Raw genomic sequence first — 11,902 nt, 5'->3', positions numbered from 1 at the left:
ATTCTACGATTCTATGTGCAAAGTGAATTTCCTTAGCCACCAAACACCCATGCTCCAATCAGCCAACTGCCAGGACAACTGACATTTTGACAGGTCAGAGGCACAAACCTCCAGGATGCAGTTCACTCCAAGTTTCCCTGGAGAAATCTTTCCCCTGTACATCTATCAGATTCAAGTCCTCTCCCGCCCCTCCATTTCAATAAACACACACTTGCTCCAGAGCTCCGCAAATTTCTTAAATAATTTAATTGAAAAAAGCATTTCTTTAAAAAATATTTCTACAAATGCAACTGCACCTTTTCTTTTGTCCCCCCCCCCTCTTCACCATTAAATACATCTCAATATATATACTTAGATATATATATATGTATATGTATATGTATATATAAAAGTTGCAGATACGGTACACAAGAAGCAGCAAGGGTGCGACACCTCTGCACAGACAACTTCCAATAGTCACTGAAGCCAAACTCGGTGCAAGCCAAACTATTGCAGCTGGTGGGGGCAGCGGGGAGGGCAGAACCATCTTGGGATGGGAAGGGGGGTGGGGAGGGCAGTGAGCAGGTGGTCTGCAAAAAGCATGTGAGAGCCCTCATCATTCAACAGGAGCAGGGCACAAGTAGACGGCACAGGCCAGCTCACCTGCTGACCTCCATCCCTGTCCACTGCACCTTGGAGGGCTGCAGGTAAGCCTCTGATAGTATCAGTCAGGGGTCCACGGGTACTACAAGTATCCTGGTTGGATGCCTATCCTGAGAAGTAACAGGAAGTGGAAATAGGTGCTGGCGAGACAAATGGAAGGATCAGGTGTTAACAAGGCACACCCCTTGCCTGCTGTAATAAAAACCTGATTTTTAGCACCAATCTGCAAAATGGATGGAGACCTTGTGTTGCATTGCCTCTATGTTTTTTTGTTATTAAGAAATAACGTACACGAGAGCGAAAGGAAAAATTTGGCCTTGGAGAATTACCAAAGATGGAAACGAGGCACGATAAAATGATAGTGGCATAACGTTGCGGGAGGTACATGGAACTGCTGGAAAGTCGCGACTCCCGGCCGCTAAGTATTAAAGTGGCTCCTTTTGCTCCCATCCCTCCCCCCAAGTTTCCGAGACTCTTAGCAAAAAATTAAAAATGAAGCCCTTGCATGTCTCTGCAGTCCAGGAGGGTCTGACACTTGCTTTTCTCTTCTTTTTAAAGCAAAGCAACCAAACCACTTTCCGTGACTCACAGCGTTGTTGCTTGATTGTCACAATGTGGAGTTTCCCCATCTTTTTTCCGTGTCTCAGGTTACCAGAAACGAAAGCCAGGCTGCCCCCAGAGACCCATGCCACATAGATTCCTGCCTTGGATGTTCTCAGAAGCCCTTACAGAGAAAACTACTTAAGGGAGAACCAGCACAAGAGTAGCTGCCTGTGGAAGAGGCGTCTGAAAGACAGACAAGAGGAGATGGAGGAGGGAAAGCCGACAGGCAACTTGGGATGCCTCAGAGGCAGTGGAAGAAGGGACACCAGAACATATATACTGAGTCATGACTGGTCCATCAAACTCAGTATTGGCAACACTGGCTGGCAGCAGCTTTCTCCAGGGTCTCAGGAAGGGGCTCTCTCCCAGTCCGATCCAGAGGTATTGCCAGGGCTTGAACCCTGGACATTCTGCATGCAGGGCAACTGCTCTAGCTCTGAGCTAAGGCCCTTTCCCAAGGCCAAAGGGGAAACTCAGTTTACTCTGCCATGTAGCAGTTGCCAGACAGGAGGAGGTTCCGAGGTTTAATATCGCTTTTATATATTATTTATACCCCACCTTTTCCCCGACAGGGACTCAAGGCGGCTTACAGATAAAATAAGAACAGCTAAGCAGATTTGGGACTGAAGATCTGGGATCTAGCCTGCGCCACAGTCAATGTGGAAGGAAGCACCAGCAGGCTCAAGCGAGCAGCCCTTTGACTCAGGAGCAACTGATGGGCAGACTTAGACAGCAATGCTTCCTTAAGGGAGGAAATGAGGTTATCAGCGCTCTGTCTCACCCTGACACCAAACCAAGGCTGTGCTCCAGCACTGGAGTGGGAAACCCATTTTTTGTTGGGGTGGGATGGGTGGCCTACAGCAGAATCAGAACAGGCGGGAACTGCCCCCCCTGCTCCTTCATTTTCTGCCAGCTTCTCTCTCTCTGCCACCCGCTTCTCTGCCTTCCTTGCTGCTCGCATGAAATTAGACTGAGGGCTGACCATCCCTGCTCCAGGAGCTGAGGCACACCACAAACTGAGATGCCCAGCAGCTTGGCAAAGCACCAAATAAAGGCACCATGTGGAGGAAAGAGGTAGGGACAGGAAGCCCAGAAGAACCTGCAGAGGTTCAGGTGTTTAATATCCATGGAGGAAACTCCCACTGGCCTTAGCCAGGACCTTCAAAGCCCTATCAGCTTAGCACATGGATGGAGAACCTGTAGTCCTTCAGACTTAAACAAATGGCAACCCCCAGCATCCCTGACCATTGGCTCTTCTGGCGGGCGTGGATGGGAACCGGAGTCCAACAACATCTTAAGGACTACGAGTTCTCCATCCCTGGCCTAGAGCTTGCTGAACTCCCACTCTGGGGCCTGCAAGTTATATTTGGTTTATGCAACCAGAATACCCATGAAGAACTGCCCATGGGCACCTCACCTTCCTGCCTTGAGACAAAGCCACGTTCTCAGGGGGCTTCAGTGTTTCCCCATCACACTCTCTTCTTCTCTGCCCTTTCTCGAACTTTCCTTTGCAAGCACAAGGACTATGGGGTTATTATTCCTGAGCTGTGGTTTGTTCGAGGGACACGCAAAGGAACATGACGCATGCAAGCTTCTGTATTGATGGAAGATGCTGTCGATGGGTCTTTGCAAGATGGGCAGGCATGAGGGAGAACGGAAGGGGTAAAATGTGTGTCGCACGCCTGCCTCTTCTATCTCAGGTAGAGCTGAAAGTTGTCTGCTTCAGGTAGTCAAGTTTGCAAATTCCTGACCTCAGAAACGGGGGTGGAGGGCTGGCTCAGGAAGTGTTGATGCCTGAGGTGGAATGGTGGAATTGCTGGTGCACACGAATCTGTTTGTTGTGACAGAGTTCAAGCCAAAGGTTCAGGTTGCATTCCCCATACATCATCTTAACACACAAGAAACCAGCATTATAACCTAAAATCGGCACACTTTATGGAATAGAGAGTGAAGGCACAAGACCATTTCAAGAACTTTGTGCTTCAGTGTTAGATGGGCTCCACCTTTTTTATGCAAGCAGAAGACAGGGTCCCATATTCTGGGAAGAGGAAATCATTAGTTGTTAAAAAAAATCGTATTCTACACCCAGGTAACCCACATTCCTGCACCCTTCTGTGACCTGATGCACACATTTCCTTTCATTCTATAGCACAGATAATGCTTCTCCTAATCATTCATAGACAAGGGCCTGCACTAAAAAAATTGATGAGTAGAAGCCCTTGCCCTGAGGTTTTTGCATGGCACAAACCTTCTGCTAACAAGTCCACCTCCACAGCCTTGAGGATTAGAAACTAAACAACAACAAATGCAAAACAAAACAAACAGAAATCCAGGCTGTTGAATTCAACACGATTCCAAATTACAATGTTTGTGCAATGGCAGAAAATAAGAGTCTGGTCTATAGCTCCCTCTCCCTCTCTCTCCCTGGGAGCAAGAGAAAGAAGGTATCTTTAATAAAGAAAACATGTTCACTAAACCATACAATGAAAAACAGGTACGCAAGTTGTGTGCGAGTTTCACTCTTCTTGGTAACTATGCCTGCATGCCAGAGTGGAGGCCTCCAGATGTTGTTGGACTCCAACTCCCATCAGCCCATCCTGCACAGCACATGGTCAGGGATGATGGGAGTTGTAGTCCAACACCAATTGGAGGACCACAGGCTTCTCCATCCGGGATGTATGCGGAGGTCTTACTTTCATTTTAAGGTCCCTGCCCTATATAGCAAACCATACTGTTAAGAATAGGGTAGAGAACATCTTTGTGATTCTTGAACCTTTCCTTGAAGGGGGACTCATAGTTGTGGCAGCAGGTCTTTGTCCAGTGGGCCATTTTGCAAGATGGAGGGACTGATGGGGAAACCATGTCACAGACCTAGGCAATGGCAGGACTTGCCGGGCACTTGCCACTGGCTTGTCCACACTTCTCCTTGTCGTGCTTGCCACCCGCGACCCTTCTGAATATGGCTGCATTTACACCCGAAAAATCCTATGCGTGTGTGCCAAAAGCTCTGAGATAAGCTCTGAGAACCGATCACACATTTCTGAACTATGTACATAGGACTAACTTCCTGCATGTAAGATATAATGTACAGTAATTTGGACAGGCTGTTCCCACACAGAGGCATGAAGAAGCATGATAGACCAGATTGGCATTGTCTACACTGACCCTTGAAGGCAGAGGCCGATGTCTTGCGGTTGCCTAGCAACAGCAAAGTGCTTCCTTCTAGGCCTTATGACTCACCAAGCTGAACAGGGCCTACCTACTATATATAGTTGCCAGGAATTTGATAACTCTTGCCTTCCATCTTTTTGCCTTATCGAGGGTCTAGTAGGTTGGTTGCAATATATGGCTGCTCAGTATTTAGTTGGGGTGTGTGTCTCAAACTAATAGGGGCCTGCTTCCTTCTGTCCCTAGCAAAGTAAGAGGCTGGGCCTGAGGTGGGGACAAAGGAGTCCACGTTGGCAAGGTGGCAAAGATTATGAGTAGGAGAAAACCAAGACAAGCTTTTCCCAAACAAACCTCAGGAAAGTTTTGCCTCTATGTTGGATTTAAGGAAATGAGGAACTAGGCCCAAAGTGGAAGAAATTGTGGGCAAGGAAGACCTGTTTCTAAGTAGCCCTGAGCTCCCCAAGGTTGGGCCATGATGTTCCTCAAGCTATCTTCAAGCCACTTAACCATCCTTCTTCAGGCGAGTTTCCCAAACTTAAGTCACCAGCTGTTTGGGGACTACATCTCCCATCATCCCTAGCTAGCAGGACCAGTGGTCAGGGATGAGAGTCCAAAAAGAGCTGGAGATCCGTTTGGGAAAGCCTGTTCTTCAGGGAGGCCGTACCCAGAGGTTGTAAAGGGTGTGGGGGGGGGAAGATATTGTTTCAAAGCTGGGCTGGGTCCCGGAAAACTGTGTGGTGATGGAAGGAATCCTAGAGACTCCAGCGAGGAGACAAGATTATGAGCAGGCTTAATTGGCTAATTAGTGGAAAATTAAAAACAGGGCTGCATCTGGAAACCACACAAAGCATACTCAAGCTCCACTGAAGCATGGTTAGGTCGGCAAGTATGCGCGCTCGTGGTGCCAGAGGCACCTCAGCTTTCATTTTTCAAAAGGGCCACTAGTCCTCTTGGCTGCAGAAAAGTGTTTGCAAATGGGCATCGTCTGCTGATGAAGGCTCAGATGCCAGCAGGAAGCCTTTCAGAGACCAGGAGATGGCACTTTGATGATCTGTAGCTGGACCCCATGAATCTTCCTCCTAATCACCCAAGTGCTTCTGCTATCCCTGCAGGACTCTGCATCGTTATATCAGAGCACAGCAAAGGGTATTTGCATACGAAGAAGGGCAGGGAGATGCAAACCTGAAACTTCTGCCTTCTGATTTTGGTGGGGTCCTGGCCAGCTTTCAAGTGGAGGTTGTCTTCCTTCCCCACAGGGGGAAAAAATGGGTGGGGAGGGCTTGAGTGGAAAGTCCAGCAGCCCCTACAGGACCGTCTCTTTCTGCCGAATGGGTAGCCTCAGGCAGGTTGATCAGAATGAACCAAAACACAGCCAAGTAATGTGAACTAAACGCAGATTATTAGGCTAATGTTAGGGTTGCCATACGTCCGGAATTTCCCGGATACAGCCTGAAAACTGCAGTCGGAAGCAGTTTCTGGGTGAAAATCGCTAAAATATGCAGGGAAATCTGGATGTATGGCAAGCCATGTTGGCAGTGCTGTTTTGGGTGGTTTTCCTTAAAAAAAAGCTCAATAACTTCTGGGTGGGTTTTTTTTTTTTTTTTGCAACCCTAGGTAATGTGTGCGGTAAAAATGCATTATGGTGGATATAGCAGACAAAAATATATATTAGGGAAATATGGTTGGCAAAAATGTGCCTGTTAAGGCAACATTGCATTTGGGGGGGGGGATGTGCTTATTGGGAGAAATTTGCACTGAAATCCTGCTGATGAATTCTCATGAGGATTTTCATTTTTAAGAGAATGCAAACCAATGAAGAAATGTGGAGATCTGAACTCAAGCATGCAAAACTGAAATGACCATCCCTGCTGCAGAGGCTGTGGATTGTTCTGGATGTGCTCTAGCTGTAAACTTCAGCCCTCTCTCACTGACATGCTCAAGTAGTGAGCTCCCTAGGAAAGAGAATAGCCACTCAGAGAACAGCTCTGGGCGACTGATGAGCCTGCTCTCTTTCCAGTAGGCATGACGAAAAAGGTTTTATCGTCTGCTCTGAGTTACTTGGGAGACAAACCAAAGGTTCCATCCTTGTTCCGAGTTACTTGTTGCGGGGGGGAGGAAGGGGGAGGCAGAGCAAATTTCCTTGCTATAAATTTGCAATTGTGCCTGTTTCCCAAGGAAAAGAGAGCAGGAATTAAGCTTCCTTGTCCAAAGCAAAATGGTGCAGTAATGGCCAAATTTGGCCCTCCAGCTGTTTTGGGACTACAATTCCCATCATCCTTGATCACTGGTCCTGTTAGCTAGGGATGATGGGAGTTGTAGTCCCAAAACAGCTGGAGGGCCAAGTTTGGCCATCACTGGGTTACAGCCTTGGAGAAGCATCCTGAAGAGAGAGAGAATGGAGTGGGGGGAAAAGGAATTACTCATCACCTTTGAAAAACAAATAAGCTCTGGAAGCACACTTTGGGTGAGCTCTGGTGAATCCCTGCTTCCTACAGGATTGGGTGGGCAAACCGAAAGGAGTCACTCTCTTCATAGAATCATGTAGTTGGAACGGATTCTGGGGGACATCTGGTCAGTGGCGGAGCTTCACGCTCCAGCACCAGGGGGCGAAAAGCAGGCGGGGGCATGGCGCGCCACCCACAGGTGCATGGTGCACGTCCTGGGAGCGGGGCAGCCACGATGGCACCCTGGGGATCACGCTGCCAGGGGCGATGCACTCCCCCCGCACTCCTCTTCCTCTGCCAGTGCATCTGGTCCAATGCCCTGCAATGCAGGAGGGGAGAAGGAAAAGCCACCTGCCACTGGTCTCCTCTCAAGGCTTCGTTTTGGTGGCAGAATGTTCAGAAACTGCAAGAGTGAAGTGTGTGCCTCTGCGTGCACATTTACCTGACAATGCATCTATGGGATGGCCTCCTCCAACTCATAGGGGTATGGGAATCGGGAGCACGGGCTTGTATCTGAAGACTTCCAAGGGCAACCTCCCTCGCTCCTCAACTGTCGGGCCCCCTTCTACACAGGAAGGCATAGGGGGAACTGCAAAGGGACCCTCCCATCAGTGTTTTCTCCTAAGCCAGGAGGGCTGCTGCTGCACTGGAGGCCTCTGATGGAGGTGGGATATTAGATTCTGATAAGCTGTGCTGTCAACCATCAGGCTCAAGGTCCTTGCTGTATCTTAAGGTTTTGCAGCAAACAGCCAGGAAATGAAGCAGTGAAGAAGCATTTTGGGCAGGGATTGGGGGGGACGGACACACACACCCAATGAGCACTCATGAGGAGGCTGAGCTATGACTCTCAGCATCCCTGGCCACTGGTGGGGCCAATTGCGGGATTCCAAAAACACATGGAGGGTCACTCCAACAAGTTCAGATCTGTTTTCAGCTTTCACAGTGTCAACCCAAGGTTGTCCTTGTACAAGGACCAAAAAAAAAGGAGAATGGAGCAGAGACAAGAGAGATTTGGGCCTCGCCTTGCAGCCACAACTTTCCCATTCCTACCCAAAGCGCCCTCCTCTGTGTTTGCTCCTTGCAGTCCAGAGTAGATGAGGTTCACCCCTTTTCCCTGCCTGCCCTCTGCCCTTGCTACCTCCAGGTCCAAAACCAGGGACCACTGTGGCTGGGCAAAGCTGCACAGGAAGAAGAGAGGCATTGTGGGTAAGGGAGACAGTGGTTAGCTGGACACAGACGCACAAAGCAACTCTGTGATACCAGCAGGGCGGGAGGAGGTGGGGCCGCACTCTGCAGTTGCCTCTGCCACCCCACTCGCAAGATCCTCCCAACGTCTCGTTGCTTGTAGCGTGCGGCTGGAAGGAAAGCGTTGCCCACTTCCTTCTGGAGGCAAAGGGAGGAAGAAAAACTCTGTAACAGAGGAAGGTTGGAAGGGCAGGTGCCTAACATTTTGTGTGTGTTGTGGGTTCTGTACAGCAGAGAAAGGAGGAGGGGGCAGAGGGAGGGATCAATCGATTGAAGGAAACTCAAGTAAAATTGTTATTGCCTTTATTCGGCCCATGCCTTCTTGCACGGTCCAGACGGCCAGTACACGCACTCGTACACATGCAAGCTCGCCACCTCCGCGAGGGAGCCTCCTGCCCCCTCGGCTCAGGGCTGCAGAGGCTTTCGGAAGAAAGCAAAACGAAACGGGGGGGGGGGCGGTGGGTGGGTGGGAGATAGAGGGAAGTGTTCCAGTCTTTTTGGCAGCGATCATAGCGTGTGTCAAGAAAAGGATCCGCAGAGATGGGTGTGCGGCTGACAGGGCCTGCTCCTTCCTGCATAAAACATGAGGTGGGGAGGAAGTCGTGGCGGGGTGTGTGGAGTGGGGGGGGTCTGAGATTGCAAGGCTCCTCCGCTCAGCCTCCCCTTTCTCTCGAATCCTGCTGCCTATCAACGTCCGCCTGTCCGTGTGATCTCTGTGCAAACTCGCGCTGACGGGTCTTTGGAAACACCCAAGGCTGCGATTGCAAGACGCGGAGCCGGGTCGCCCAACTCCTTTGTGTAGAAAACTCGCCAGCGTTGCCACCGGCTTTGTAGTTCCAGCGTTCAGGGTCCCAAATGGACCGGCCGCCATCTCTCCCTGCAGACGCCCCCTGCCGGCCCCGGGGAGCGGAGCTGGCCCTGGCGCAATCGTCTCTGGGCGTGCGGGGAAAACGCCCGGCTGGATGCCCCTTTCCTGGGGAGGAGAGCGGCTCTGGCAGGTGCCTTTTCCATTTGCTTGTTGGCTGGGGATTCCTGTTCCTCTTGGGCAGCGTGGAGTTGGAGGAATCTTCCGCAGCGAGGGCTGAGATGCCCAAAGGACAACGATGGCACCGTTGGAGGGCAGTGGGGAAGGGCCTCAGTGAGGGGGGAGAGCTGGTGTCTCCGTCCCCGCCCCATCCGTAATGCGCCTTCAATATGAAGACTCCGCGTTGCTGGCACGCCATTGCGAGCGTGCAACAGCGAAATAAAAAAAGGGGGGAAAGGGGGGAAAGAAGAAAAGGCAGGGTTTCCTTCAGGCCTCTCCCCCCACGTGCCGTTAATCTAGCTAGGGCCACCCTAGTCCGTCCCGCCAGAGGTCTGTTGACAAGCCAATAGGCTCCACGCAAAAACATGGGGGTGGAGGGTTGTGGGGTGGAGAGAGAACGACACTTCTCCCCGCCCCACACTCAGGAAGCTGGGCAGCACCACAAACTAGAATCCCAGGGAGGTTCCCCCGTCGGGTCCATTCCAAGCCAGAGTCCTCAGCCGTCAAACCTGAACTGGCAACGTCTGGTTCATTTGTAACCTCATGTCCTGTATGCTACTCAGAATCTTCTTCTGGTGTCCTGCTAGCGTCACTCCTATCCTGAGCAAGTCCCTGGAAAGACACAGGGAGCAAAGGAGTTAGCAAGGCATGGAAAGGGGAACCCAGCTTTTGCGGGGTGTCGGTAAGTGCAGGAAAGGGAGTAAGTGCAGCTGACCCATGGAACTCCCTGCCACCAGATGCATCAACGGGAGGGCTGGTAGTGGAGAGCAGTGTGTTTTTGCTCAGAGGCGTGAGTTGTGTTCAGATATCTCCCTGTCCATGAACTCACTAGGTGCTCTCAAAAAAGAAGCAACATAAGGGGTAATAATAATGACCTACATTAAAATGCTGTGGTCAGAGTCACTAACACACAAGGCAATCAGAGTTCTCAAATGCAATACAATTTTTAAGGCAGAAGTTCCACTCTGCAATCGTAAATCTTTGTCCTGATGGATCCACTGTGCTGGATGGACACGAATCTATTTTTAGTGGTGTGAACTGACTTCCATTTAATGAATTGACTTTTTCAGCCACAGTCCTGCCCGCCCACTTCAGATGACCTTCCTCCTCTCCACTTGACACTTGGGTAGGGCTGTGGTTAGTGTCCCTGGACCTTAAGAATACAGAGTCCGTTTAAGCAGCTGGGGGCCTTTTAATTAATTTTTTTGCTGGGCGGGGAGGCTCTGTGAACAGTCCACACATGGAGGACACCTCCCTGCCCCAGACAGGACCATTCTTGAGCAGCGGTGCCATCAGAGAAGGTCTCTGGGGCAGGCGTCCAGAGGCCCCCACCTAGCAGAACAGAAAGGAGAGCCCTCGATGCAGTGGGGCTGGCTTGGCACATTCCGGAGAGAGTGACTCAGTGTACATGGCCCTCTGCAGAACCCACCCCCACCCCTTCAATAAGACATTTAAATCCAGAGCACCACTGTTCTCAAGGGGGATTCTGAGTCCCTGGCCTAACAAAAGGCCAATTCAAAGTCTTTCTTTGCTTTTTTTGGCAGTGCTGAAGTCAGTACAAGAGGATTGACTTGATGGAATGCATGTCCCATGAAGGTCTCAGCAAATACTCAAGTGCCGGCTCGCCACATTTGGCAGCAGCAAGGATCTTTCGACTAGTGGCTGGCACCAGGAGATGGCGAGTTGTGACCCCAGACGATGAATCGTCTACAAAAGACTGTCATCTCCCCACCCACCCCTGCCCCGGTAGGCTGGTGAGAATTTCATTCCACAGTCCAAATGCAAGGAATGAAGAGAAGCTCTCTGGACACAGGAGACAGCATGATGGAGGATCAGGTGTGGATGATCAAAACCCAAAAATGTTGAAGGGAAATGTAGGGTTAGGCAAAGGCTCCACCTGGGGCTACTCTCACATTTAAAGGAGTCGTGACTTCCCCGAAAGAATCCTGGGAACTGTAGTTTGTTAAGGTCATTGAGGGTTGCTAGGAGGCCCCTGTTCCTCTCACAGGGCTACAATTCCCAGAGTTCCCTGCGCAGAAGGATTGCCTGTTACACCACTCTGGAACTGTGGTTATGGGAAGTGAATGGGGTTTTTCTAACTGTTCTCAGAACCCTTTAAAAACTCCTGGAATTCTTTTAGGGGAAGCCCTGGCTGTTTAAAGGGGTCTCACGGTGCTTTAAATGTATGGTGTGAATGTAGCCATAGTGCAGCGTCGGACAGTGGCCAGGCAGTTACTGGCGCTTAAAAGCTGCAAACACAGGGTACAAAATAAATTGGACAATTCTGGGAGTCTAATGTCAAAAGTGGAGCCAGATTTTCAGAGTGCAAGTGAGTGGGCTTTGGTGCCCCACACTGTCTCTGCCCTTTCATAGGATTGGAAGAGCAATGTGTAATAAACAGACATATTAAAATGGGCATGATTTTGAGAGGTCACAGAATCAAGAAGCTGGGAGGGGTCTTAGAGGCCACATAGTCCCTGGCAGGAGGCTATCATGCTTCTGCTTCTGCAGGCCCAGCAAAGGAGAGACCACGACCGCTTCCCAAGGTTGTCTGTCCCCTTCTTAAGGTACCATAACCATTGGGGTGTTTCTCCTAAAGTTTCACCCAAATCCACTTCCTTGCCATTTCCCACCCCTGGAAAGAAGTCTGTTTCCCATGATGCAGAGCTTTTAAAGAGGAGAAGAATACTCAGCCTACTGCAAGAACTTTAGTCGGGTGCAGTCCGCTTTTGAAATATTATTATTATTATTATTATTATTATTATTATTATTATTA

At 50.1% G+C, this 11,902-nt stretch overlaps 1 protein-coding gene and 1 long non-coding RNA gene across 4 annotated transcripts in view; both read right to left on the bottom strand.

The window, feature by feature from the left end:
• Positions 1-223: 223 nt before the first annotated feature.
• On the bottom strand, positions 224-6,363 carry LOC309343035. The gene is made up of 2 exons (XR_014157086.1): positions 4,019-6,363; positions 224-3,283 (listed from the first exon to the last, which is right to left on the bottom strand). It is a non-coding gene; the product is annotated as an uncharacterized lncRNA (long non-coding RNA).
• A 2,025-nt stretch (positions 6,364-8,388) lies between these two features.
• The window catches only part of EPHB3 (EPH receptor B3), an 88,064-nt gene continuing 84,550 nt past the window's right edge, over positions 8,389-11,902 (bottom strand). For all 3 annotated transcript variants that reach the window (XM_081862226.1, XM_081862227.1, XM_081862228.1), the window contains exon 16: positions 8,389-9,738. In XM_081862226.1, coding sequence (XP_081718352.1) covers positions 9,630-9,738 — 109 coding nt within the window. In that variant the 3' untranslated portion in view covers positions 8,389-9,629. The remainder of the gene's footprint in view (positions 9,739-11,902) is intronic.

Source organism: Podarcis erhardii, assembly GCF_964252035.2.
Source record: "Podarcis erhardii genome assembly, chromosome: 5".
In the NCBI taxonomy this organism is placed as follows: Eukaryota; Metazoa; Chordata; class Lepidosauria; order Squamata; family Lacertidae; genus Podarcis; species Podarcis erhardii.
This window is presented reverse-complemented; position numbering and strand designations above follow the sequence as displayed.